At 40.6% G+C, this 27,130-nt stretch overlaps 3 protein-coding genes and 2 long non-coding RNA genes across 5 annotated transcripts; 3 read left to right on the plus strand and 2 right to left on the minus strand.

Moving 5' to 3' along the window:
- The first annotated feature begins 1,731 nt into the window (after window positions 1-1,731).
- LOC107266398 (alpha-tocopherol transfer protein) lies at window positions 1,732-4,776 on the plus strand. The gene is made up of 4 exons (XM_015736838.2): window positions 1,732-2,993; window positions 3,072-3,166; window positions 3,896-4,210; window positions 4,293-4,776. Exons 1-4 carry the CDS (start codon window positions 2,543-2,545, stop codon window positions 4,635-4,637), a joined length of 1,206 nt encoding a protein of 401 aa, XP_015592324.1. The 5' UTR covers window positions 1,732-2,542; the 3' UTR covers window positions 4,638-4,776.
- Window positions 4,777-5,109: 333 nt separating this feature from the next.
- LOC107266397 (adenylate cyclase type 3) lies at window positions 5,110-15,266 on the plus strand. The gene is made up of 9 exons (XM_015736837.2): window positions 5,110-7,196; window positions 7,726-8,105; window positions 8,248-8,532; window positions 9,130-9,410; window positions 9,666-9,994; window positions 10,069-10,404; window positions 11,626-11,931; window positions 12,009-12,344; window positions 12,420-15,266. The coding sequence occupies exons 1-9, from the start codon at window positions 6,645-6,647 to the stop codon at window positions 12,600-12,602; spliced, it is 2,988 nt and encodes a 995-aa protein (XP_015592323.1). The 5' UTR covers window positions 5,110-6,644; the 3' UTR covers window positions 12,603-15,266.
- Window positions 15,267-15,398: 132 nt separating this feature from the next.
- Window positions 15,399-19,587, minus strand: LOC107266402. The gene is made up of 4 exons (XM_015736848.2): window positions 19,126-19,587; window positions 17,310-17,516; window positions 16,906-17,198; window positions 15,399-16,785 (listed from the first exon to the last, which is right to left on the minus strand). Exons 1-4 carry the CDS (start codon window positions 19,129-19,131, stop codon window positions 16,491-16,493), a joined length of 801 nt encoding a protein of 266 aa, XP_015592334.1. The 5' UTR covers window positions 19,132-19,587; the 3' UTR covers window positions 15,399-16,490.
- Window positions 19,588-20,404: 817 nt separating this feature from the next.
- On the minus strand, window positions 20,405-22,774 carry LOC112494155. Its single transcript, XR_003059332.1, has 5 exons — window positions 22,638-22,774; window positions 22,025-22,263; window positions 21,797-21,933; window positions 21,546-21,707; window positions 20,405-21,478 (listed from the first exon to the last, which is right to left on the minus strand). It is a non-coding gene; the product is annotated as an uncharacterized LOC112494155 (long non-coding RNA).
- A 2,810-nt stretch (window positions 22,775-25,584) lies between these two features.
- On the plus strand, window positions 25,585-26,379 carry LOC107266404. The gene is made up of 3 exons (XR_001537411.2): window positions 25,585-25,721; window positions 25,800-26,189; window positions 26,266-26,379. It is a non-coding gene; the product is annotated as an uncharacterized LOC107266404 (long non-coding RNA).
- Window positions 26,380-27,130: the final 751 nt, after the last annotated feature.

The following is a 27,130-nucleotide window of genomic DNA, read 5'->3' on the forward strand; positions in this document are numbered from 1 at the left end:
TTTTTCCCGCCATTCTCTTTCCCCGTGTCTCCACACACTATATCACTCGCTCAGACGTATGTTAATTATTCTCACAATCCAAATATTCCATTGAACTTGTCGTAGAGACGTGACTGCTGAATTTTTGGATGATGCTTCTACATGAAAACCAAAAGCACCCACTGATGTATGGATCGTGTGTATTACGTAAGGACCACAGTACCGTAAGATCTTGACGTGAATTTTAAAAATATCGTGAAGCTCGACATTTCCGTCATTACCAAGAACGAAATTACCTTTGAACCTGGAGTACGAAGAACGAAGATACGTACAAGACGTTCCTTCGCTCGTCGACAGAATCTTGAAGGTTATGTAAAAAAATTTTTTTTAAATTATACCTATTATACGTAAGTAAATGCGTATGTAACAGTCGTACAGGAACTGGCTGGAGTCATAGATAAAAAGCCAAATGAATAAATGTATGATATTAACCACACGTTTCTTGATTCAGGACAGCAATGACGTCTACTGTATCCATTTGACGTAATATTCGGATATCTCGCAGTCTCTCATTATGATCCTGACTAGGATCACGGCAAGAGCTCCCAGCACTGATCGTCAGATAAAATCATTAAATATTATTTAATATTTAATGCTCGATTATGCACTCTATGTGAAATCTACAAGAAAGCACGTAATAATATTGTACCAAGAAAGTGGTGGCTTAAAAAATAGCCTATGGGAAATATCCATTTTAAACACCAATAGCTTCAACGATTTATCAAGTAACGATTTACAGCTGAAAGGCAACCCAATCCCAATGGGCATTAGAAGACTGCCTGTAGTGTAAGAGTTAAATAAAGGCGAGAGTAGAAAGGTGATTGCGCCAAACGCTGCAACTTTCTCGGCATGGATCACAAACGCGGAAGCCATAAGGATTTCGCTGCTGCTGAACCAAGCTTTAACGCACTGATCAGTCTGCTTAGGTTGACCCGTGAGTGATAGTCGGTACCGTTAAACTAAGTCATCGGATTTGATTTTACTTTGGTGAGTCGGAGTCTGAAAATTTGGGCTTAATATTAAAAACAGAGAGTCAAAAATATCGACGATAATATAATTCAAAGAAAATGGTAACATCAGTGTAAACAAATAATTCTTAAGAATTTTCCATAGAGAAAATCGAATAATTATTTTAATTCATACCAACCTGTATTATTCATTTTGGCAACCGAGTTCCACGTCTATATGCTTTTGCAGAAAACAGTAGATGCATATAAGGATGCATTTTCATGCATATGCACTATGGTGTATTTTATCTAAAATCTTATCATCTCAAAATGAATGCAACCTAACTGAAGCGTTTAGTAGTTTTTACAGTATCAACCCTTTTGCTTTCGACTTTGTTTCTACGTGCATGTCATATATAAACATGTCATATTATAAGCATACGTATACGCGTATCCAGCCATGGATATATATAGATATAGTGATGGGTGTAGTTAGTGAAAGCATCAGTCCGTGGATGCAACAGGGTGACCCTGACCAGCTTTCGTAACCGGCGGTTACTTTGGGAATGGAGTATAGAACCTTTGTATACTCTATAGCTATGCTGGTTATTCTTCATGAGATAAACATTGAATCGAAGAATTTTAAGTAACAGGTAAATTCGATGCACATAACAATAATTTATTTCATATATGTAGATGCATATTTAAAACCAGTATAATTTAAAGACTCAAATCCAGGAATATTCAATACCTTTATTAGCAGCCGATTATTCCTTAAGAGACACATAACGTTCAAAAGTCATCTTCAAGACGTCCAATGCAACACAGGTTTTCCTTTTAGGCATCTTAAAGACGTATTCAACATTTATAAACTGTCTGGATTCTTTTCCTTTCTTTTATTACTCTTTATTTTATTAATTCTCTTCGCTATCATTTTGCACCGCAACAAACCAGCGTATTCCACAAGGTCTTAGCCGGTAAGAGGGAATTGCGTTTTCATTCCAGCACGTTACAGTCATGGTGCATATCTGCGTAAAGTCAGTTGCATCACGCCCTTTCGACAGTGACTGTTGCATTGGGAGTTGCTTACCGCAGTGAGCAGTTGTTGCATTCTTGTATTTTTTTAAATATCAATATTAATCGTTATCCGATATCACGTGACAAAAAACGGACTTCCTGTAGAAGTGATCGCAACATTAAAAATTCAATACTCGAAATTACTTCTAGATTCGAGAGTTTAGAAAGCCGAGGGAGTTTCGTAAAAGTATTAACAGTGGGATGTCGAAGGCGCCTGTACGTGTGACTGAGTTGATTTGATGTTAGTTGCGCCCATCGTCTTATTTTTGTCTTGTTCCTTCGGTTCTCGGAACGATTACAAAAAAAGTTCAAATACACTTGGATTTCACGAGTGTCCAATATTATTATTATTACCATCAGTTGATGTAATAACTTTCGGGTAACTTCGGGAAAGATCGCCAAGAATAGAGAGAGATCGGGCCTAATCGAATGCTGTCTGAAGTATTTACAAGTTTATATACCTACGTAAGAGGGTCGCAATGGAAACAGAAAAGTCAACAGTGACAGATAAGGAAACGAAATTGAACGTAAAATCAGTTAAGGAGCCTAACGAGATCGTTTTGTGTCTAAAGAAATCGGACGATAGAAGAAGCGGGAAATTTGAAAGCCAGGAGGAAGAATCGAGCGAGCGTCTACCGCGGGCCGAGGAATATAACTGCGCTGAGAATCCCCGCGATTCTGTAATATCGACTGATAACAAGGAATCGAAATTGTCATTGTCGAATGACGTCACGCGGGAATCCCTCAAGACAAGCGAATCAATAGTAAAAATGCCACAATCGAGCACCACCGACAAGTGGGACGACGAGGAGCTCACGTTGGATCTGGAGGAACCGTCGGCGGAAGTGATGGAGTACGCGAGACAGGAACTCGGCGAGACGGAGGAAGTCAAGTGCCTGACACTGCAGGAACTACGGGACATGATATACGGTAATTAGAATTTATAGACTATAGTGAATGGAATGAGAATCCTTCACGGTTCACACGAATGACGTATCGTCGATGCAGAGCGCGGCGAGTGCCTGCCGAATAGAATGGACGACGCCTTCCTGATCAGATTTCTACGAGCCAGGAACTTCAACGTGCATCGTGCACATCGATTGGTAAGTCGTATAGAAAAGAAAACCCCCCAAAAAGATGAGCGATAAAACAGCAATATAATAATCCATAATGGAAATGAATTTAGATACCGAAGATTTATTTTCATTAGGCACTATAACAGTACAGCCATCTCCTTCGTATTCTGATTAACGAAAGGACATATGAAATCGTAATTCTTTCATCTATACATAGTAAGGTGCTAATGTCAAGGTGAATCGTATTAATTCTTATGACGTAAATACAAAAATCATTGAGCGCTTCAAAAGGCAGATAACTTTATTCTCCAAATATGGAACCTTGCCTACTGCCTAGTTCTCAACCAGCGACGTGCTTCTCACTCGAAAAACATATACCGGTTGTTAAAATGTAAAATTTTCGTTGATCGGTTTTGCGATAGAAATTCCAGCTGTTGATCCGTCATTCGCGTAAAGTGGATACAAAAATTATAACTGGACGAGAGAATCAGCTTTCCACTTGCACATAGTAAATGTAACAAAGTATAAATAAATAGCCATGACGAACTTAAGCTAATGAGAAATCCATACTTTCGAAACGCTTACACAACAACCATAACTGTCACTAAGAAATTACACGGGATCGAAGAAAATCTGCATAGACGCCCGTGACAAGGAAGTGTCTGTACTCTGTGCATGCTGTGCGCTATATGAGTCTGAGACGAAGCGAATGAAAATTGTATTATATAATAATATAAACTTATGTCATTTAAACAGATAGTCAACTACCTCAACTTCAAGGAAGAACATCCTGATATCCATCGGGACGTGAATCCTTTGGAGATGCGACACATTGGTGACGATGATCTGATGACAGTCCCTGCCTACAGGACTCAGTGTGGTCGAAGGATGATGATATATCGAATGGGTAATTGGGATCCCAGGAAATATCCGATAGACGAAATATTCAAGGCCACCGTTATCATATTGGAACTAGGTATACTGGAGCCTACAGCACAGGTTTTGGGTGGCGTCGTTATCTTTGATCTGGAAGGCATCACAATGACTCATGCATGGAGTATAACACCACAGGTATAATATCACCGTAAATACAAATAAATATATAATTATAATATTAAAAATCATAATAATTTTCTTAATTCCTTTACTTCAGGTAGCAAGCATGGTTTTGTCTCTAATGGTCACAGCGTTTCCGATGAAAACCCACGCGATTCACATACTTCATCAGTCCTGGGTATTCGACGCTATTTTTACAGTATTCAGGCCACTGATAGATTCTAGAATGCGCGACAGGATATTCTTCCATGGGGATGATATGGAGAGTCTCCAACGACACGTGTCGCCAACTTCACTACCGAAAAAGTATGGCGGTACCCGGGCCGAGTTACCCTATCACATGTGGTTTGACGCCCTCAGCAAGGTACCTAGAGTCGTTAAGGAAATGCATCAGCTCGGTTATGTCATCCCTGAGGAAATACTAAAAACAATTCAGGACTAAATTGAATATGGGTTATCGATAGGGATCAATATTATCGTCGAGTAGGTTGTACGATCAATATCACTAATTTTCACGTGTCTTTTCTTCCTGCACTGTTTCTTCTCTTTTTGTGATAAAAGCGCCATTTCTATGCAATGCATATGTCTTTCTCCTATTAATGGTTCTTTTTATTTATTCCCATTCAGCTAAACTCGTATTGGTGTCGCGTCGGTGAGTGCTACGAAATTGCGTCTGATAATCGACCAGAGGTTCGCGGTACGTCGTACCCATACTGAAATTCTGTATACACAGTGTTCAGAATGTAGGTATAGTTAAAAGTTAAACAGACGTATAGAGTCGAAGAAGAAGTATAAGAAAAATTGTAGTGACGTACCTGGTAACTTGGTAGCCGATGCGTACAGTGATTATTAGCCTGGTACACTCTCGTTGATAAGTATGGTTTATTCAAGAAGTTGTAGAAGAGGAAGTGGAGTAGAATATCGCGGAAAAGTATCCTCGGATGTAGCCAGAGGACTTTTCCGCAACGATCGGAATTCTTGGAGAAGTTTCAAAAGCTCCTGCCAGACTCCTGTACATATAAGAATCGTAGAAGTGAACAATCGGAGTACAGAAATATTCCTAGATGTATCGCCTGTATGAATATTTCGGACTCCTGGATAATTTATCGCCGGTAATAATTGTCTATCCAGAAGGCATTCATCACAGGAAGCATGGTACAGTTTAATGCGTAGATCCGTACACCAGGAAGTCGACTTGTGGAAGCTGAGCTTGCATGTATAGGATACCTGAAGAATGCGTAGCGTCAGATGCGTAGTAGCTCAGTAGAACACGAGTGTAGCAATAAATGACCATGAGTGATATCAATAAAAAATTTATTTATCTAAACAAAAGAAACAGGAGATCAGAGACCATAACCAAGTCGGGAATCAGTAATACACCCTAAAGAAAATTAGGAAGATGAGCTAGTAGAAGGTACTGTGGCTCTGGGTATAGCGTAGCACAGTTCAGCTAGGTGGGGCGCTCGCTACATGGCTGTAAGGGTTGTGGTGGTTGATATCGACCCGGGGATGGTGAGCTCCTATGGCGCAAGCCTGGACGGAGCGTCCACTGGATGAACCGGAGGAACTAGAGGAACTGCTAGTAGCCCGGCCAGTCCCCCGCGCGCGGGCGGTGCATTCTACACCGTGGCTTGACGGATCGGAAGGCAAGACCAGGACCTTCCACCAGGACCGTGATCCAACACCTCGCCGACGAGGTGGGTGAGATAACTCGCCCGCTTCCGGTGAGGTGATCCGGCGTGGACAGGGCCGGGATATTAGTTGAAGTGTTGGATAAATCATTTTTACTTTCCATTAACTTGCTCACGCACCGGGTAAGATTTGTCGAGACCAACGGGGCTTGAAGTGGCGCCCTGGAGAGTAGATAAAAATCGACACTTTTATTTATTAAAAGAATATCGTTCCAAGTGAACCCCTATTCCTTGGTACGGTCGGAGATAATTCCTGAGCTACGTTACCGATGATCCTTGAGGATAAGCCACACGAACTCCCAGGGAAGGATCAGCTACGGCACAAGGAGAAGGGGCGGGCAGAAGGTCTACCAAGGTGGAGTTTTGTACGAACCGGTGGTCGGGATTAGACGTGTGCGATTATTCGGTGCCGGGATAGTACGCGCTTACTGAACGTACAACTTTGTTTAACGAAGTGCTTCAGTTGGTTAGCGAGAGAAAAAAGAGAGAGAGACAGAGAGGGGAGTGGAAAGTAAGAGAGAGAGAGAAAAACAGCTCTCACAGAAATAGTGATAGTACCAGTAGGTAATAGTCCGTAAGAGCATCTCGTGTCTCAAAAGAGAAAAAGAAAGAGAGAGAGAGTGGGTTGTCCAGAAGAAGTTGAAACAGTATCCTGGCAAGATGCCACTGTGAGAGGACCTTTATAAACACCTCATAAACGGTCTCCTTCGTAAACATCCTAACATCGTTGCTATAAGACACCACCAACTAGAATAACCATGACGCAGAGACTGGAGACCTCCAACGAGGAGTCCTACCTCAACTCCGGAAGACCTTCGAATCTCCTTAAGACAAGCTTCTCTAGCTCCAAGTTGGAAAGACTGTATCGAGCTTCTTCGCTACAGCAACGCCGTGGCGGCCTCCAGTGCTTCCTGCTCTCGGCAGTGCTTTACGATGCGTTCACCTTGGCATCTCCTGAGCCCGAATTGCCAGCCCGGAGTCTCACAGCTGTCTTCTTGGGGCTAAATCTTGGCCTTCTCGCCTGGGCAGAACGTGGTACCAGAGCCAGGGACGCACTCTGGGCCTTAGTGCCGCACGTTGCCTGGGGTTTATCCATTGGCCAACTTTTGGCCCAACCCTTCCTTAAGGTCACCGAAGTTACACCCAGGGACGGCTTAGGATGGCTTCTTCTGTTGTTATATCTTCTATTCGCCACTCTACCTCTAAGAATCTTCCTCTGTTCTCTTCTGGCCTTTGGCACTGCTGCTACATACATCGTTACCGTCGTCGGCCTCTCCAAGGAACCAGCTCAGACACCCATCAACGTCCTGGTATGCAAATTCCAATTCCTAGACGTCGTAACAGTCCCGTGTAATATAACCTAGAGTTAATCAATAATCACAGATCCCTATACACTTTTCTCACAATGTTACTTTCACGGTTAATCCGGCTGGTTTGCCGTTCGACGCGCCACTGACGGTACTCAAATTCACTTTAGATGTCCAGACGCGCGCGGCTGCAGAACTCTGTTACGTGCTACTGTATGTAGATGTGTGGATATAAAAAACATTTATCCAGACCGTTGCCCTCTGCCACTCTACGATAAACGAATAAGCATCGAGTCTAATAAAAACTGTCTAAACTGCGATATTCTGCTATCTACTGGTCCAGTACGTGCGTAACTTCCCAATGACTAAATCAAAACTACAGTAAAGTCAATGCTAAATCGAAATATCACTGTGCCCCGGATACCGTATGGAAGCTGTAAAACCTTGCAGACTCTAAACTTCCTCTACTTTAAGTACAGTTTAAATTTAGCGCCTAACGTAAAGTCTTCTGTCTCGTTTCCACTCGCTACAGATCTTGACGGTCACCCTGTCTGCTGGCGCCGCTGCTTTAGGCGCCTCAAGTTACTCCCTGGCGGAGTTTCAGCAAAGAAGAGCCTTTCTAGAGACTAGACAGAGTCTCGAAGTTCAGCTGGTGATCGAGGAACAGAGTGCAGAGCAGGAGAGACTCCTGTTGAGCGTCCTACCCGAGCACGTAGCTGTTAAAATGCGTCAGGATTTAGGCGCCTCGCTGGATACGCAGTTTAAAAAAATCTATATGTCCAGGCACGAGAACGTTTCCATCCTGTACGCCGATATCGTTGGCTTCACGGCGATATCATCCACGTATAGCGCCAGTGAACTTGTCAAAATCCTGAACGAGCTCTTCGCAAGATTCGATCAACTCAGCGAACGGTAATTTCAATATACTGACACACCAAGAGAGATTATGTCGGACTTGGCTACCGTATCTGAAATACTTATACTTTTCATTTCTATTTAAACCTTCCTATATATCACTATATAAATTATGGAGTTGTTTTTCAATCATTCACAGATACGAACAACTGCGTATCAAAATCCTTGGCGATTGTTACTATTGCATAAGTGGCGCGCCTGTAGAAAGACCCGATCACGCTGTACTCTGTGTACATATGGGATTGTCTATGGTTGACGCCATTAAGTACGTTCAACAAACTACCAACAGTCCCGTTGACATGAGGGTAGGAATACATACGGGTGCCGTCCTGGCTGGTGTACTGGGTCAGAGACAGTGGCAATTCGATGTTTATAGCAAGGATGTGGAATTGGCAAACAAAATGGAGAGCAGTGGCATGGCAGGGTGAGTAAAACTACCTTGGCCTAACAGAACTTTCAGCTGTCTTATATCTTTCTATGGAAATTACCAAGAGAATTGCGTACGTGATAAGAGAATCTGTGCGGGCCGGGCGGGGGGAGTGAAGTATCGTACCAAAACGTAATCTGAAAGATCCTTCGTCTTTCACAATGAGAGTTATATGCGTGTTACGTATATCTCTTACTTGCTCTACCTAGTTTATCCCGGGGAGCTATATAACATGCTAGGGATAAATAAATAAGGTCTTAAATATCTTGACAAGGATGAGATACCGTTCGTGATTACACGTGATAGTATCATCTTGTATTTACATAATACTGCAGGAGTCAAATTGGGTGAGACTTTTGGATAGGGATGAGATAAAGCAGAGATTCGATGCTAGAGTATTCCTTGGCTTTATTGTCGCCATTTTTGTACCGGTTAGAAATAATATAATATATATAATATATACATTTAATGAATATTCAGTATGATAAAAGAAATTATCATCCAGTTTTTATAGGAAAATAAGCATAACGATAACGGTATTCGTTTTAATATAAATTTTCAATTTCTTGATAAGAAATTTTATCGGTTTTGAAGGAGGGTTCATATCTCGAATGCGACCCTGAGCTTCCTCAATGGTGAGTTCGAAGTGGAACCAGCTTACGGTGAGAAGCGTGAAGAGGCTCTTCAAAAAGCTGGCCTCATCACGTACTTCATCGTCAGGGCCTTAAAACCCTTTAAGCCAGCCGTGACGAAGAGTTTAGCGTCTCTGGCCGATGCTGAATCCTCCCAAAAAATTATGGAGGACATCGACTGCAGGAACAAGGAAGATTCCGAGGACTTCCGGCAGCGGCTACGTAAAGAATTAGACAGTCGAGGTGATTGACCTATTACTATAGGCTTATGAACCATTATCATTATTCCGTTAACGGTTGACGCACGTGTATTATCGGCTGTTATCACTCTTTGATGACCCACCAGAATTATAGTCTACGGTCATAAATGTCACAATGTAATGAACTTGTTATCGATAGGAAGTTAAATATTTTTGTTAGGAGCCCTGTTCAAAATCCCCTATCTACGACTGCTTCGAGAATGCATTATTATTTATAGATATTTTATCATTTATCCAGGTGGCGGTGCTGAGCTGAAAGGTCACGCATACTGGTTGACATTACACTTTAAGGATCCCAACGTGGAAATGGCCTTCCATAGCGCTGAAGAAGCATTCTCACCCTTGTCGTTGCTTGGCGGTCCTTTGGTGATGGTGTGCGCAGCCCCCGTTTGGAAGTTACAACCCTGGGGACCGTTTACTTGGGGCGGTGCCGGAGTAGTCACTCTCTTCGGAATAGTTCTTGCCGGCGCCACTTGTCTAGGAAGTGCTGTGCGAGCTAGATGGCTTAGAAGGACTCTAGCACTACTCATGATATTTTCACTAGGTGTCTTCTTGTTGCTCGACATGGTACGACATCCGTGTGCAAGCTCATCTATACGTACTCTGAAGTCGTGTACTAACGGAATATTATTTTTGTCTAGGGTAACTGCGCAATTAATGAAGAGGTCGAACCTCCTACTAACGTCTCCGTGGGCTGGGTCCCACGTTGTCCTTATCCTTCATACTACTCGTACATCGGCGTCCTGGCCCTGGTGGTCATATCCATGCCGACCTATATAAGCTACCTCGGCAAGGCATTGCTAATGGGCATCCTGGCTGGCGCTCAGTGTGCCATGAATATAATGCTCATTGCTCCTAGCCTAGACAGAGAGGATAGCGCATCGAACCTACCAGGACCCGTACCATTCCCCTTGAAGTATGCACTCTCAGCGACGCTCGCCACTATCGCCGTAGCTCTGGTGATTGTCGCCAGATACGTAAGTATTCTCACAATCCTGATAAATTCACGAAACACGTCCTAGGACCGTCATGCATCGTTCCCAGACCGTATTCCACTCTCCTATCTAACCTCACAAAGCCATGGGTAGATTGAGTCTCAAATCAAGGGAGAAAGCAAGCCTGAAAAACTCAATCGACCACACGCTGCGTGTACGAATTGCGAAAGAGTCGTATGGCGACAACAACAAGAGGGTTAGGGTGACCCAGTAGCAATCTACCTACCCACCTACGTAACTCCAGGACATAATCGATCAGAAGCGGCGCAGGGAGAACCCTCCGGGAAGATTGGGTCCCGATTAATTTAACTGGCAAATGAGCTCAGTCACTGACGTAAACCCGGGACGAATATACTCACACTCTATGTTTTCCACTGAATGTCATCATGTATGAGTACCTTGCATATATATATTAATTATTGATATACGCAGAAAAATGATTACTAAAGCAATGGTCAGTATTTGGACAGTTAAAAATTCTAGTAGCAATAACAGTAGCACATTCTTCTCCGTATACATTTGCTAATTAACCCTTACGCAAGTAATGAAAAAGAAACTTTAACTGGAAACAAGGTCTCTGGGTACCTCGACTCTCGTATGAGGGTTAATATATCTATATATACTGTGTGAGAGTCATGGAACGTATGTACAGTACATAGCCGTAGGGGATGAAAACGGAGAGAAACAGGATTAGAGTAGAACCTGTATTGTGAGATATATAGGTTCGGCATAACGAGCTATTTCCGTGTTTAAATCACCATGGGGACTCCGTATTTCTTGTGGATCGTTTTCGCCTAGCGTCGCGACGCTTATTCATCTCCTGTTTACCTTTGCTTTTACGTAATTTGCCTAGCTCCAGGCGGCCGTAAAACAGGGCCGCGTGTTTTCAAACTTCATCGCACCTTCTTCAGCATCCTGTGCGGTTGCTGCTTCCTAACCAATCTAACTTCTCATACGACTAGCAACACTGTCTCGCTCCTTCTCTGACTGCTCATCTCTCTTTCGCTCTCTTGTGCGCCGCGGGCTTTTCAGACAGCCGCTTCCCACATCCAGCCATTTGACAACAAACAACGCACTTATTTCGTAAAAGTGGAATTCACGGCGGATGATCTCGAAACAAGCTAACTAAGTCAGACTGTTCCGGATCAAAAAGATTTTTTTTAAATTAAAAAATTTAGCGGGGTCCTTTGATTTTTATTCCAGATGGAAAAAGCCAGGAGGGTTTTGTATTTGAGGGGTCGCGAGGTTGTCGCACAGAGAGAACGGGCTGCTGATATGAAGAGACGAAACGGCGCTCTTATCTATAATATTTTACCGCCTCACGTAGCAGCTTATTTCCTATCTACTGCCAGGTATCACGATGACCTCTACAGTCAAAGCTACGCCGAGGTCGGTGTCCTTTTTGCGAGTATGCCCAATTTTGCTGATTTCTACAGCGAGGAGAGTATTAATAATCAAGGCCTCGAGTGCTTGAGATTCCTAAACGAGGTTATATCAGACTTCGATGCGGTGAGTTGATCGGGTGAATAGCAAAGATATGAGAAATGAAATGAATTATTATTTTACAATAAAAAAAAATGTTCCAGATCCTCGATCAGCATAAATTCAAGGATATCATCAAGATAAAAACGATAGGCTCAACTTACATGGCCGCATCCGGGATCACCGACTCGGAAGAACCGGAGGAAGGCCCGAGATGGACTCATCTCTCCACCCTCGTAGAATTCGCCCTAGAAATGAAGAAAGCTCTCTCAAGCATAAACGAACAAAGCTTCAATCACTTCGTCTTAAAGATGGGAATTAATCACGGCCCCGTAACGGCCGGTGTAATTGGTGCCAGGAAGCCGCACTATGACATATGGGGAAACACTGTGAACGTAGCATCAAGAATGGAGAGCACGGGTAAAGTTGGTTGTATACAAGTGAGTAAAAAAGAAAATCCAAATCCATTACATAACCTTACTTCTTGCACCCAACAAATGATTCAATGCGTCCAGGTAACCGACGAGACCCGAAAGATCCTGGAGCCGTTTGGTTTCGGTTTCGAGCAGCGAGGTCTAGTCTTCGTCAAGGGTAAAGGCCAACTACTAACTCATTACCTAGTAACGAAAGATGGCGTATCCCTGGACCTGGACAGCGACCTCCCAGTAGAGCCAACTCATCCAATAATTTATCAGTAGAAAGGCAAGCGAGAAAGCGACAAAGAATTTAAAGGAAATTATAGAGACGTCTCACGGGACTCACTGTTCCCGCTACTCGTATAAATATTTCTCGTTCTTCGAGTAAAACAACAGTTACTCGATAACGAACTCCGCACGTCGAGTGGTAGCTACCCTTTGCAAGGGTCTCACAAGAAAGGGTGTTTCTGTCCCTCTCGATCTTCCATCAGGATCAGGGGGTCGAATACTTGCGCACACGTACATATTACAATGACAAAATATGAACACGGCTAAAGGCGCATGCACATTACACAGACTGGGTACACGTGCACTCACAATACACACAGTAAAATTTCGCATCAACCCACCGACCCCGACCCAACACCCTTAACCTAACCTAACAGAGCAGCACATAGCTAGAGACATCGTCCGTAATAAAGTAAAGAGGCTTCGATCGCAACACGACTTACTCTCTTCACTCTCTTTTGCTTAACCGTCTAAAAATAAAGTGACAAACCAGGTGTAAAGTAATCTCGTACAAAAGAGAGCGGGCTCGTTCCTCTGAAATAAAGAGAGCGAAACAGCAGCGGCAATGGAAACGAAAGGTCAGGAAAAGATGGAGATGAAGAAAAAGAAAGAAAAAAATAATAAGAACTTCAAATCATAGAATATAGCTCGTAATACATAAAGGTCTACGTAAGACGCGGTACACGTACGTGATGTCGTATTATTAGAAAATTATCATTGTACCACTATCAAAATGGTGATCGATTGATTATATCATTGTGAATTGATATATCCCCATTGCGTAACCGTCATCATTGCCGATATTTACTATTTAATACCAAACCGAACGCCGTCACTATTATCTACTAATAATTGATACTACTAAATAATATTATTACTATTATTATACTAAATGCTATTTACTACTACTGTTCATTGTGTTCACACGAGCGTATACTCCGCGTGGCGAAGGTGCATCGAAACTTTAGCGTTAATTAGTGATTAGCGGATTTATTAGCGTAGATCTGGCGACGGGTTGACGGGAATCGAGCATGTAACGATTTTTAATTGCGTTAATGACTACGAGACGAGGAATGAAAATCAGAGGAGGAAATGATTCAGTGAAAATTAATGAAAATTTATCATCCTTTACGCTCGTGAAAATCGAGTTATTTTTCTAGTAGTCTGTTTTATTATCAATGATAACGATAATGAGTAAAATTTGCTTAATAATGCTCTTTTTTTTTCTTTGCGAAACGACAGATTTTTTTGATAGAAGATAATCGAGATAATATTTACCGAATGACATGCGCGAGGTTGTTCATTCAATTATGAGGGAGTTCATTGATCTTGTGTGATCATTATTGAGATTAAAATGCGTAAGGACGATTAATTAATACTGATTAATTATGTACACAGAATTCTACAGTGGTAGAATGTCAGAAGTCATAGAACAGGGAATAATGAAAAATGAGAAACGCATAAATGGCACAAACTATACAAATAAAATAGTCGTAGAATAATTATTTAGCTCCGTTATCGCGATTCGTACAGGCCTCTCTTTTACTTTATCGAAAGAAGGAAAGAAATGAATCGAAAAAAGCAGAAGTATTATTATTTAAGATTTCGCGCAAAGAGGAGAGACAGAGATAGAGAGAGGGAGAATGCAGATGAAAGAAAGATTTTAAAAAGTGGGTCGTCGACACTTTATTTTTTTACTAAAAAAAAAAGGAAAAGAAAAAACAGTAAAAAAATGAGGGGCAAAACCCAGTGGTTATCTCGTATAAAAATTCTCATCTCCCTTTCACCCAGTCATTAAAAATCGTTGATTTATCACGTATATAAAGTGATAAGGAAAAGGCAAGTGGTGAAACGTACACGATTACACATACAATTCATGCATGTCCGTTGAAAAAGAAATAATAAGGAAACGTGAAAGAGTACGTACGGCCTAAGCGCGGGCCTCGAATGCGGGAGAGCCTCGCAATTTCTTTTCTAAGAGTTTCAAGCAAATACAAGAAGAGAAGAAAAGAGAGAAGATGAAAAGAAAAAAATTTTTAATAGTCGGGTAAGGAGAAGAAAGAAAATATCATTATTTCTCTTCGTGTCTACCGTGAGAATTTCAATATCTTCCATATCTAACTGTTACAGCCTTTCGCCCCTGACCCATCCTGAGTCCCATGTAATCCGCCCCTGAAGCACGGCCACTGTTGTTGCGAGAAAAGACACCGGCACACTATCAAAGACACAGGCGCACATGAAAATCCTTGTAAACTAGCAATAAACGGAGTTTCGTGTAAATAAATAGAAAGGATGAAAAGGCGATTATAAAATGAAAAGTAAATAAGGATCGAACGAAGAGAATAGTTTGAGCGAGTGAAGCATAAAATAGGTTTAAAAAATAATTAAAGAAAAGATTGAAACAAGGAACACGTGGAACGACGTAATACGAGGTTAGAAAGATTGTCACCAGCAAGGAGAGAGGGAGAGGGAGAGAGCGAAGAAGGGAAACTAAGTTTTAAAAAATATCACTGTAGATATCCTAGCACTAGGTGTGAGAAGGATTTATGAAAATGCATTGTAAGTTATTGAGTCAAATGAGAGAAGAAAAAAAAAACTATTGAGAAACTTCACTCCCGCGTCGAACGAATAAACTACACAGCGACGTAAATAGTTCAATATGAGCTTCGATTATTCTATTACCTCATATGCTTCCTTCCTATTGTAAGTGCATTTATTTCTTTTAATCATTTCACCCAATCTCGGCCTTTCTGATTACTCGTTATCTCGCACACGACTTACGTGGTTGGCGTAATCGGTACGGTACGGCTTAAACGTTTTTGACACAAGTAAATGAACTTTATTATTATTGTCAAAACCAACGGATGATATCGCAAAAGTATATATACATATATCTTCTTTCTTATATCTTTCTTTCTCTTGAATAAGACAGTATACAGAACGTGATAAAGGGTTTGCGATCATTGATTATATCATTGTTGCGCACATCGACAATTGTTGTGTATACAATTTATATGATTATAATAGAAATTCGTTGCTTCTTTTTTTTTTAAAAAAAGCGCAACGTCAAGGTCATAGCTATAATTTTACTTATTGTTATTATTATACGTAAATAGCAATATGTAGGTACATATGTATGAAGTACGCGATATATCGAGGTGCAGGACAGACGTAGTCCTTGTACGACGAGATTAACTTCCTTTGAGGAAATATCGAATTTGTGAATTCATCTAGACTTTTTTTTTCTTAACACTTTCACTCTCGTCTAATCGAACCAATGGATTTTCGGCGAAATCTCGAAAAATTCAACGGATCGCGCGTTAATACGCGCACGTTTGATATATCAAGGATATAATAGTTTTTAATTTTTTTTTTAATATATAATCTAGCCTATCGACAATAAATTTGCCGATTTTCATTGTTTACAAAATATCATTATCCAATGGACGCTTTTAGCGATTGTCATCGAGAAGAATAAAGCACTTGTATAAGTCATAGTGGCGCGAATGTGACTTCCGGAATTTTCAGATATGGCAGCCACATCCGGTCCGTGAAATATATATATATATATGCGTGTATGTAGATGGGAAAAAATGGTTGATTATCACTTAATGAATAGTTAATTGATAAACGATCTACCTAAGCCTTAATTTCCTTATCTGAACGTCATATATGTATATATATCGTTACGATCGCTCCCTGAAATAATTACAGATATATATAAGATTCTAATTCATGAACCACGTAGCGTCCTAACAGTGACGCTTTGCGTCGCGATCACGCATCGTCTTCGGAGGGATCGCTGGCATCCTGACCCAGGTTATCGGCACGGTGAAACTCCTGTGAAGCTTCTGTATGGTGGCCAGGTACCAGCAGCCACCCTCACGTCCTCACAAACTTATACACAACACCGAATACCAGTACGCTGACTAACATTAATACAAGGGCGGTAACCACCTTGGCGAAGGCGTTCATTCCGCTTTCTGAGTGTTGCTGAGGTCGTTGAGTTGGCACGCTTTGTTTGGATGCTAAGCCACGCGCCAAGGCGGGAAAGGCCAGACTCTGAGTGAAGGTTAGCTTGTGCAAGGACTCCGACATGGAGTAAGGTCCGACCGAACCACGTGCCGCGGCACGAAGAAGAGCGTATTCCAAGTCCAGGGCGTCGAAGACACTGTACCTGGAAGAAGCACCATGATCAAGATTAAATTCAGGTTCATAAAATCAAGTACTTTAGACTGTTAAAAGCTGATCAAACTTATTTCACCCTGGAGCAGAGTCATATACTAAGTTCATGTACCTGCTACTTCGTCTTCTATCCTGAGAATGCACGGAGGCCATGGCGGAGCTCGGCATAGAACGAAGACTGCTGGTAGTCGAGCTAGAAGGGCTAGGTGGTCCTGGAGGTGGATCCTCGTCGATGGAAGTTCTATCCGGTGAGGGTGGACTTTTCGAACCAGCAATAACATGGTGATAATGAAGATGATGAAGATGTAACCGGGCATGATCCGGATGAAGTAGACTAGGTCTGCGTGACTGCAGAGGCGTATTTGTTGAGCTGCTGCAGACCACGCCGCATGGCGACGGCGACGCCTATGGGATTAATAAATATACATAATTACTAGATACGTACTATATACTGTACAGTCACCTAACCTCTATTTAAACTTTGTCTAATAATCTTATACCTAATCTCTATCTCACCTGAATAGATTCGATACCGCTGTCGTTGACGCTTTCCTGGGCATCGGGGAAGACAAATGCCTGAGCCTGACCATCGGCCTCTCCTCTTGGCGATTCACTGGGCCATACCTGAAGAAGTGGCAGTGCACCACGTGCCTCCGAGCACAGCTCCGTTGTGTTTTGCCCGCTAGTACCCAGGCATAGACGGCCCAGCTCTCTCAATGGTTTCTAAAAAAAAACATAGTAAACCTTACTATAATCATACGTAGTACATAAGGAACCAGATGTACTAATTTTGTTTACATGCGCCTTATAACTCTGATCAACTGGACTGGGTGACCCCGTCTAACGACACAACACGCCGACCTTTACCCCTGGGACGCATCGACTTTGAAACCTCTCTATCGATCGACCTCGGTTCTCCACGAGTTTCTAAAGCACCTTGCAAGCTTAAGGAGGTCCTTAACGAGCGATACCATTATACCAGGTACGATACGATGCGTATATGTATAATAGTACCACCTTGTGGTAGGCAATGATTGCAGTTGATTTATCGAGACTCGCTGATTATACATCTATACACTTTGTATGTTTTTTAAATGTATACCCTCATGGGTAGTCATTTTCTGGTCTCTGATGAAGCCTAATCGAAAATCACTCGTTTAGAAGATTTTTTCTTAGATCTAAAAAACCTTTCATATGATTTGATCCAGGGGGTAACTGCTACATAGTGAAGTTATGAGTTCATAAAAAAAAGGTTGACGAGTCAACATGAATTATTCTCTTTCAGAAATTTTGACTAACTGTTAAATTAGATCAGATACTAGCAGCATGTAATCGATTTGTAATTGTAATAGAGCAGCTTGTTGCGTCAAGTTGAACTGGACGCTACCTTTTGTCTATGTCGCTTTGATCAGAATCGCTTGGCTCTCTTTGTGACAGGAGTGATTTATTGAATAACTGTATTTGCTGTATCGATTTCCCGAGGTATTCTTCAATCGCACTAGTAACATAGATACAAATTTTCTTTATCACCCGATATAAAATATATTTGGAAATTACTTATTTTTCGCACCAAAGTGAGAATTATCAGAAGTTTGTTCTGTTGTTTCTGGTTTTAGCTAACTTGCTGCGCAAGGATTTTCTTGTTAACGTTGAAGAAACTTTATCACTATATATATGTATATACATTGTCGTGTACACTCAAGAACGTTCGAAATTATTTCGAAATGTGCCGCGACTACTGCTGGCTAATCGATAAAAATATTTAGGGTGTTATTTGAGTCACGCGACTCGAGTCTACCTACTCCTGAAATTCAGACTCGCTGCTCTATCACTTTTGGTTGTGTTGACTATCAGCGAGTAAGACTGTGGTAATATGTTCTGAAAACACGTGAAACTGTTGCCCTCTTTATCAATTCGTATACGTATATACATATATAGGATATGTTTATAGTACAAAACACGTTCTTGGTATAAGTCCCGACTTTTATGAAAGTTCAAGACCACTTTGAAAAAAGTTGCATGCTTGCTCATGGATAATTACCATGCGTTGTCAGATAAAGTAAAAAATGTACGAATTTCATAGAAAATAATAATTTCGTATAAGTCATATTACATAGTATTTTTCCAAATAACACTATTCGTCGTTAAAAATGATAACAAATGAAATTGCGTTATAGGACATTTAATGGAAATACATATTTCCCAAAAAATTGTACATCCACGTCTAGGTAACATTAAAAAAAATACAAGCTTAGGAGCATTCCAAAAATTATTCCTCATAACTGTTTTATAATTTAAAAAAATTTATTATCCAATCCTCCAAACAACCCACCTGCATGCTTTTGATGTCGGATGCATGGTAGTTCTCTTTTTTGGAGATTTTCTCGACTACTCGAGGACGAAGGGAGAGACTACAGCGGAATCGTCTGTCCTCGCTAGGGTGGTTCGCGTATACTGAAGGGGATGGAGACGCGTCAGCGAGAACCGTTACCGAGGTTTTCCCAATCTACCCCTGGCAGACTCAGAGTCGAGCCGTTGGGTGGTTCTGATACTTTGCGCGTGGTACGCAACCAGGAGTTCGGATGAGTAACGGTACCGGAGAGGGGTATTGTGGCGAAACACATTGGGTAGGGTGTACGCAAAAGCAGCTGTGGTGTATTAGTGCTGTGAATATGTATATGAAGGTATGAGAGGACGTCAGCGACGCCGGCGCGAAAACCTCCCCGTAGGTCAAGGTCTAGCCTGCGCCGAAGCACCTCTCTTTTCGAACTAGCCCTGAGCCCGCTCTACCCCAGGAGCTCCTGTTACACTCACGGCCGATCCCACCGTACGATCGATTGACCGACCAACCGGTGCACAGCGGCAGCCGCAGGCATAAACACGGAAACCCTTAAATCATTTTTCGAATTCTTCATATTGAGGAGATAAATTTATTAACATCATAAATTTAGATCTCCTACCTTACGGGTAGAATATACTTAAAAAATCGGTAGGATCAAAATATCTTATTTAGCTGAAGATATGGAAATGTTGTCATAACAAATATATATATATATATATATTTAATGCATCTGTTATTGATGTAGACACATTTCCGGTTTGCCAGCAGACTGCAGTCTTTACGTATCCCCCAAAAAACACTTACGTGTAAAAAACTACGCCAAGTACAGGATTGCTGTGAATTCCTCTAACAAAAAGTATTGATATCATATTATTGAGGCCAAGTACATAAGTCACTACATGTTTTCCTATTATATGATCTAGCACTGGCCCATCATTTTAATTATATTTTCAATATTTCCTATAACGTTTTCGCTACTAGATATTTTGTTCCAAACACAGGTATAAGGAGTTGACTCGAGTAAAGAGTCTCGGCGCGCTGCGCCCTGTACAGCCGGTTGCCTGTACTTGGCGCGAGACTCGACCGAGTCTCTTGATGGAGTATATCTATATGTATGTTATACAGCAAATATCTGTTATAGCTGATAGCGCAATGCTTTGGTGCAAAGTAATCGAAAGATGATACAATGTTTCATCCGTGTACCTTTAAATTCGTATAACTTTTTTTCCAAGATCATAGATATATGGATCACTTGGAGTATTCTATTAATTCTATTTTTATAGTGGGGAAATTTTTATTTAATGAAATTAATACCTATAGATTGTTAGGTACATGTTGATAGTGTAATATTTAAAATTATAAATTTTTATAACTGGTAATAGCTTAGTTCGATCTTACGCGTAGTACCGTTACATCAAATGGCAGGGTTGCCAATATATGAGGCACCGCTTGAAAAAAATTACCTCTTTTATCCAAGCAACTTGGGACCTATATGTTAATACAGTCCGGCCTACACACAGTCTTTTATTTTTAACGAATAGCTATCAAAACTTTCAATAAACAAAACATAATTCTGCTAACTTTTCTCATTAACATGACTGATAACAGTTATTGATTAAAGGTTGTTCGCAACAAGGCGTGTGCGAACATGGGTTAATCTATATCCTGACGCATTAATAATATATCCAGTATTTCTGTACCTTCCTGTACACGTATACTCATGTAAACAGAGGTGAGTTAGCAGTTCATAAAATCTTATAGCTACATAAGAAAGTAATAAAGAGAAGCAGCTTGTTTTAATTAATGACAAACAAATTGGTTTCAAAGTAAAAATTTCCTGATTATCATCAACGTAGTATCAAAGTGGTCGTCAGGCTGCGTTATCTATAGTTTACTCAGCTAAGAAAGAATTATCACATATTAACGAAAGGGTCGTAGAAGATTAAGTGACTGGTTAATTATCCAGACAACCACTAGGACTTCCGGTGGAGCTTTTATCGCCATCCTAGTAAAAACCTTCATGAATTATTAAACAGCCAAGTATACTCAAGAAGTTTTAACAATTTTTCCTCATCTACAATTCCATTTTATATCTCTTTTCTTTCGTGTTTTTTATTCTGTCTATCTTCCATCTCATTTATTCCAACCCAATCTTCCTCTACCACTTGCTATCTTGTACGAGAACAATACCAGGTCCAAGAATAAGTCCTTGGTGCTTCACTTGGTTAGTTTCGGTGAAGAGAATACGCCCCAGGATACGAGCCACGGGAGAGACCATCCCGGGGAAAGATTGCGAATGAAATCTTAACGAGGGCATCTTCACGCCTTCTGCTCTGTATTCATCCTGTTAAAGAGAAACACACATGAGTTAGTACATATATTACATATCAACCCTTAATACCTAACATTACCTTATAAATATGCACCGATACATGTGGGAATTGAAAATCAGATATACAGTTGAATGTGTTGAATTCGATAACGTAATGCAAGTTACGTGGTTCCGTGATAATTATCTGGTGTAAATCCGTTCATTAGCTGGGAAAACGAATCTTTCTGTCACTTCAAAGACTCTAAAGGGAATTAACCAAGTATATATATAGATACACAGATATAGGTTAATTTTCAGGCACAGCAAAACTCAACAGAGGGCAATACGTACATACATGTGTATATAATCTATAGGATCAAGAGAAGTAATATTGGACTTGTATTCTGCTTGGCAGAATTCCGCTTGAATATGCATGCGGAGCATGTAATCTTGAAATCTCGTCACGATGCGCAATCGTACATATATACCTGGAATATATATTCAGCATCCAGTGCTCTCTTAACCGTATATATAATATATTAGGACATATGAGTATACTGAGATACTATATATACTCACATGTATTCATCTGTATGAAGAGTATGTATACATATATACATGTCCCGATCGAGTCGAGGTCTCTCATTTATTTTAAACCATACACGTAGGTATATGACCGTTGACATTTTTCTAAATACTCTCCATTTTTCTTTGCATGACTCTCTTTAAAGAAAATCCGCTCTCAAAGTCAAGTACGTCAGGGTTATTTCTTGTCTGCTGAATATCCTGGGCAGATAATAACGTGCAGCCGTCAACTGCTGTAATAGAAAGTGATTGACATTAACAAGAAAGCAGGATGGATACATGGAAGTATGTCTATTATATCATATACATATACGTATATCACTGTACTGGACGCGACTCGACGTACAAAAATATATATATTCTCTTCTTCTACAAAATGCAACAAATATAATCTATTCGTATCGAGCGAGCAACCGTCACTCTATTCCATTTACTCTGTGTGGATATATGTATATACGTATATATGTATACATAGAGAGCCCAAAGTAAGTCTAGCCCGATGCAACAGATTGCACCAGTTATAGATACATATACATAGGTATATATATTTGTAACGTTATGTAAATTTAATATATAAATCCTGTATGCAATATTAAACCATGCGCACTGGTTTTCAGATATCTGATAATGGTGCCGATAAAGCTTATCAATAGCTAGGAATTGGATGACTGTTCGATTATGGATAACGTTTCTTGGGTGACTGTTCCGCAATATCCTCCGTCCATTTGGTGACACGGCTCAATGTCACAGGTGTGGATTTCACTATTACCGACGGGTTGCAAGCTCTTCGTCATGGGAAGTATTCTGAAAAGATAAACGTTATGAGTACATGGTAGCCTGCGATTGTCTTTCATAATTTTAGCAGAGCTCTAAATATATATCATCCTGGAGGATTAGTTGAATTTTAATTTAATAATGAGAGAATTTTTATTTAATAACGAGAAACTGTACGCTCGGCTGAAGTCGGACTCAAACCGAGTTTCCACGAGAATATCACAGAGAACAGCTTCCAGCCGCGGGCTATTTAAGCTTTGAAACTAAATTAAAAATCAGTGCTTTTGTAGATTAGTTACTGGGATTAGCAGAGAACCAATCTTTATTATCTGACGTGGATTTAACATGCGATTGTAGCAAGCTTTATTTTTATGGATGGATGAGCCTTGCGGTCGGTTTTTCAGTACCTGTAGAACTGTGCTTTCTGACATTTGAAAGAAGCTTGAAGTTATATATGGTGTTCAGATATTGATCTGTTCGAAATATGATGTTTTTGCCGTTATTCTGTCCGAGAGGGTCTTTCCCAGGAACTCAAAAACTTGGAATACAAAGTTATTGAACGACCTAAAAAATATGTTTAATGTTTAAAAGTTACAGTTAGAGTGTATAATGACATACAAGGCAGCTATCGATCAAGTTTAAAGGCTCTGATGGAAGTGTTTCTGATAAAAATCATTTTTGGGAATTAGCTCAGGTAAAAGTAGCCAAGGCTTTCTTTTTACTTCGGTTAAAAGACGTTTTCTCAATTTAGAACTGCCTGTATAAGTCGCCTGCCGAAGGGCAACCCGATAATGGGTTGCAAAATTAAATACACGAAAAAGCTGCTTGATAGCTTAAATTCAAATCCATACTTTGAACGTAGTTTTAATTAGTCATTCTGTGGATTGCCGAAATGAATTGCAGTATGCTTAAAACCCATGCATGGTTTCAACATGCATTTAACTTAGGGATAAAAGTACAATCGACGATCTATTAGTACGTGAGAAATATCTTAGATGGCAATAATTTTTGGATAATTAAAATGAAAGATAATTATTTAAAAATCGACAAAACCTTTCTAGATATATGTACAGTTCAACAGATAATACCAGAAGAAATCTGAAGAACCATTAATGGTAAATACAAAAAGATTCTTTTGCTAGATCGATATCAATACTAAAATCCAGTAATCAGATTGACATGAAGAATAACGAAAAATGTAGAAAACCATGAAGCATTATAAATATCATTAACTATCTTTTTATCGTGTCGGATTCAAGTAAGATTAACCTATCGCGTTCGTGTATTCCTCTCAAAAGTTGCACGGGAATGGTTAAACCTGTCTAAAACCCGCACGGTAGAAACGTAGTAACTAACAGTTTAACAGTCGGTAACTGTGAGAATTCACAACGAGCAGAACACTCAAATTACTTTTTACCAGAACAGCTGATATCATCTCGTTGAAAATGCTTCCTCACTGAGTTTATAGATGGCGCTTTATGTCCTGGACACTCTGAAAACAAATCCTCTAGGTGGTTGGCCGCGGGCAGGGAAAGTCCCTCCCCCAAGACTTCGCACCAACGTTAGGCCGCTTCTTCTTTCCTTTCACTATGTGGCATATGTCACGCAGGGCCGCAGTCTGCCTATAAAAGAATTCTCATACAGTTTCAAGGTAGTTCGGTAGGATATGTCATAGGTCAAAAAGCTCAATGAAATAGTATTTTTCAACACTCCCATAAGTCATTTCGCATAACCTACAATAAGAACTTCAATCGAATGCTGGAAAACGAAAGCTTTTTATCTCAGGAAATATTTTAGCTTCAAGAAATCGACGTCAAAACTTATGAAATAGTCCGAATGAGAATACAGGGTGAACCAGTGGGCCGTACTGACACATAACATGGAGGCTCGCCTTTAATTCCACAATTTACTGACACCACAGTAGATAATGCGGATACTTAATAATCAAGGCTCTCGTAATCGTGATCAAGGAAGAATGCCGTTATTCTATAACCGCTAATTGTCATTTTCTACCACTTCCCTGTAACTGGATAAAAGATATTTGTCTTAGAATATAAATATGACAATTATGCATACTTACGACATATCAATGATACTGTAATAACATTATTATTCTTAGCTGCATAATTGTATATCCTCGACTGAAAATGTCAACTCTAGAGAACCCTTAAGATGTGCCTGACATTTAAAAATGAATACATCGATTTTTATAAGAACTTAGGCAATTCCCGTGGCGACCGGTACGAGGACGAATTTCCTTCTAGTATCTTTGTGCACAGACCTGAGCGCCATATCTTAGCGCTTCCAAATTCTGCCAAAATCGAAAGATCCTCGCCTGGCATTTACATTGACTTTCTTTCCGCGATGGTGCAATCCAACCTTTAACGCGCGAAGGCGCGCTCACGACGACGTACTTTTAACGAGACGCCATGGATCCGTGATAGATACTAATTTTGAGATACCTAAAGCGCCATCTTTGATTCGACCCAGCATACCGATACTCTTTCTCTCTCTTCCACTCTCTGAAGCTAGTCTGTCTCTCTCTCTCTCTCATATATACATATGATTTTAGGAATCTTCAAGCATTGCTTATGCTACAGAGAAGAGTAAACACAAGGTGTGCCTGACAAAAACAGATTAAAAAAAATATTATGCAACAAAGACTCGTCCAGTGAATTCGCGAGTCACGCGAGGGTAAAAAGATTCACTCGAAGACAAGATGAACAATGGCGGAGGATGGATGCCGAGTATTGTTCCTCCTCCACGAGTTGACGCGCCCACAATATTGACGTTAAATGCCACTGGGCAGTACCGAGTGAATCCCACAGAGATTCTTTCTCCTTGTCTTACAGACAGATTTGCCAATTTCGCGATGAAGATGCACTAGGGTATTATGCGGTTTGAATAACGTGTCAAGGTAATCTTGCGGTTATTCTTGCTCTGTAAATTGAAAATTGTAAAATTTATTAATTCATATTCTCACCCATTGAACTAGATGTATCTATCGGAGCCATGTCATCATCTCCAGAGGGTATCCTGATCAGAGAGTTATTCTGTGTAAAACAGCTTGAGAATTGTCATCTTATATCTGATTACTTAAGTCCTACCTCTACTATAATGTGTAGCTGTATTAGACAAGATGCGTAAGACAGGTGGCATTTCCCAGTGGACCACGTACTCTCACATACCTGAATACTCAGTGTCGCGCCATCTCGTCATAAATCAACGATAATATCTTCTCGCTTCTGAATTAAAGTTTCTGGCACATTTGATGAAAAAAAAGAAAGAAGTCGAGAATGTGAGGGAGAGAGGAAGTTTGAAGATTAAGTTTCCCTTCGCCGTCGCGTCTCTCATCCGTGGCGTTGAGTTTACGTAATAATGCGAGGTAGACCTTTAAAATCGACAGCTCTTCTTTAGGAAGGGGATCCCCAGGTGATTAAATGTCCACTTATCCTGTACAGGATCATCGCTGTGCCTGAACGCTGGTGCCGGCCGGCTAACACGTTGAGGGCCAAGGCCCACTCACATCAGGGAGGGGCGACACTGTACCTTCTGAACACGAGACGTTGCCACGCGCCAATTACGAACACCTGTATCACGTGGTGACTGAATAAAAACTTCTTAAAATGAATATAAAATATATTTTTAAAAATTTATGTATATGTACGTAAAACATTTCACTGCAACGGATTTACCAGCACGCCTGGCACTGTGTCTGACACATTAAATGTTAACCTATTGGCAGTCATTCTCAGTTAAGGCACCTTCACATCTTAGTCATCAAATTTCGACCAACTAGGCGTCTATTTCCAAATGATACAACTATTACGACTAAACTGACAAAGCTGTGAAGGTGAGTTTATCCTGAAGAAAGTACATCTCTAGAATGTTGTCCTTTTAGTTCAGAATTTTTATATTTCTCTGCTCACTCTAGGATATAAATAACATAAATGCAATCCGGTAAGTTTCGTAAAGGCCCTCGATGCATCCTCGTAAAACACGAAGTCTGCAGAACGTCAATGCGACTGGATCTCCTTGAACCGGGCGTTTACTCAGGGGTGGGGTTTAATACACATGTATGGAAGTCAGCAAATATATAAAATTCTTTAAAAAAAAATTAAGAGTATAATATATTAATAATTAAAGATTAATACAATAAATATACTCAACTGTTCTTGGACCGGAATCTTTTGCCCATCTTTAGCTATATAATCAACAGTGCATGACTTCCGGTATAATGAACAGATGCATCCAAATATTTGATGACGTCCATGACTCGTTGGAATGAGACCAAAGCAGTCGACCCAGACACCCCCCCCCCCCCCC

This window comes from Cephus cinctus, unplaced genomic scaffold (assembly GCF_000341935.2).
Source record: "Cephus cinctus unplaced genomic scaffold, Ccin1 Ccin1_scaffold0310, whole genome shotgun sequence".
Lineage (NCBI taxonomy): Eukaryota > Metazoa > Arthropoda > Insecta > Hymenoptera > Cephidae > Cephus > Cephus cinctus.

Bases quoted from the DNA above. Each gene is read 5' to 3' on its own strand.
- LOC107266397 (XM_015736837.2), top strand. From the start codon at position 6,645: ATGACGCAGAGACTGGAGACCTCCAACGAGGAGTCCTACCTCAACTCC. The intron at 8,106-8,247 runs GTAATTTCAATA...AATCATTCACAG, and splicing joins TTCGATCAACTCAGCGAACG to ATACGAACAACTGCGTATCA. The intron at 9,411-9,665 runs GTGATTGACCTA...TCATTTATCCAG, and splicing joins TAAAGAATTAGACAGTCGAG to GTGGCGGTGCTGAGCTGAAA.
- LOC107266402 (XM_015736848.2), bottom strand. The intron at 17,199-17,309 runs GTGAGATAGAGA...TTAATCCCATAG, and splicing joins GCGGTATCGAATCTATTCAG to GCGTCGCCGTCGCCATGCGG. The intron at 16,786-16,905 runs GTACATGAACTT...TGCTTCTTCCAG, and splicing joins GATAGAAGACGAAGTAGCAG to GTACAGTGTCTTCGACGCCC.
- LOC107266398 (XM_015736838.2), top strand. From the start codon at position 2,543: ATGGAAACAGAAAAGTCAACAGTGACAGATAAGGAAACGAAATTGAAC. The intron at 3,167-3,895 runs GTAAGTCGTATA...TCATTTAAACAG, and splicing joins TGCATCGTGCACATCGATTG to ATAGTCAACTACCTCAACTT. The intron at 4,211-4,292 runs GTATAATATCAC...CCTTTACTTCAG, and splicing joins CATGGAGTATAACACCACAG to GTAGCAAGCATGGTTTTGTC.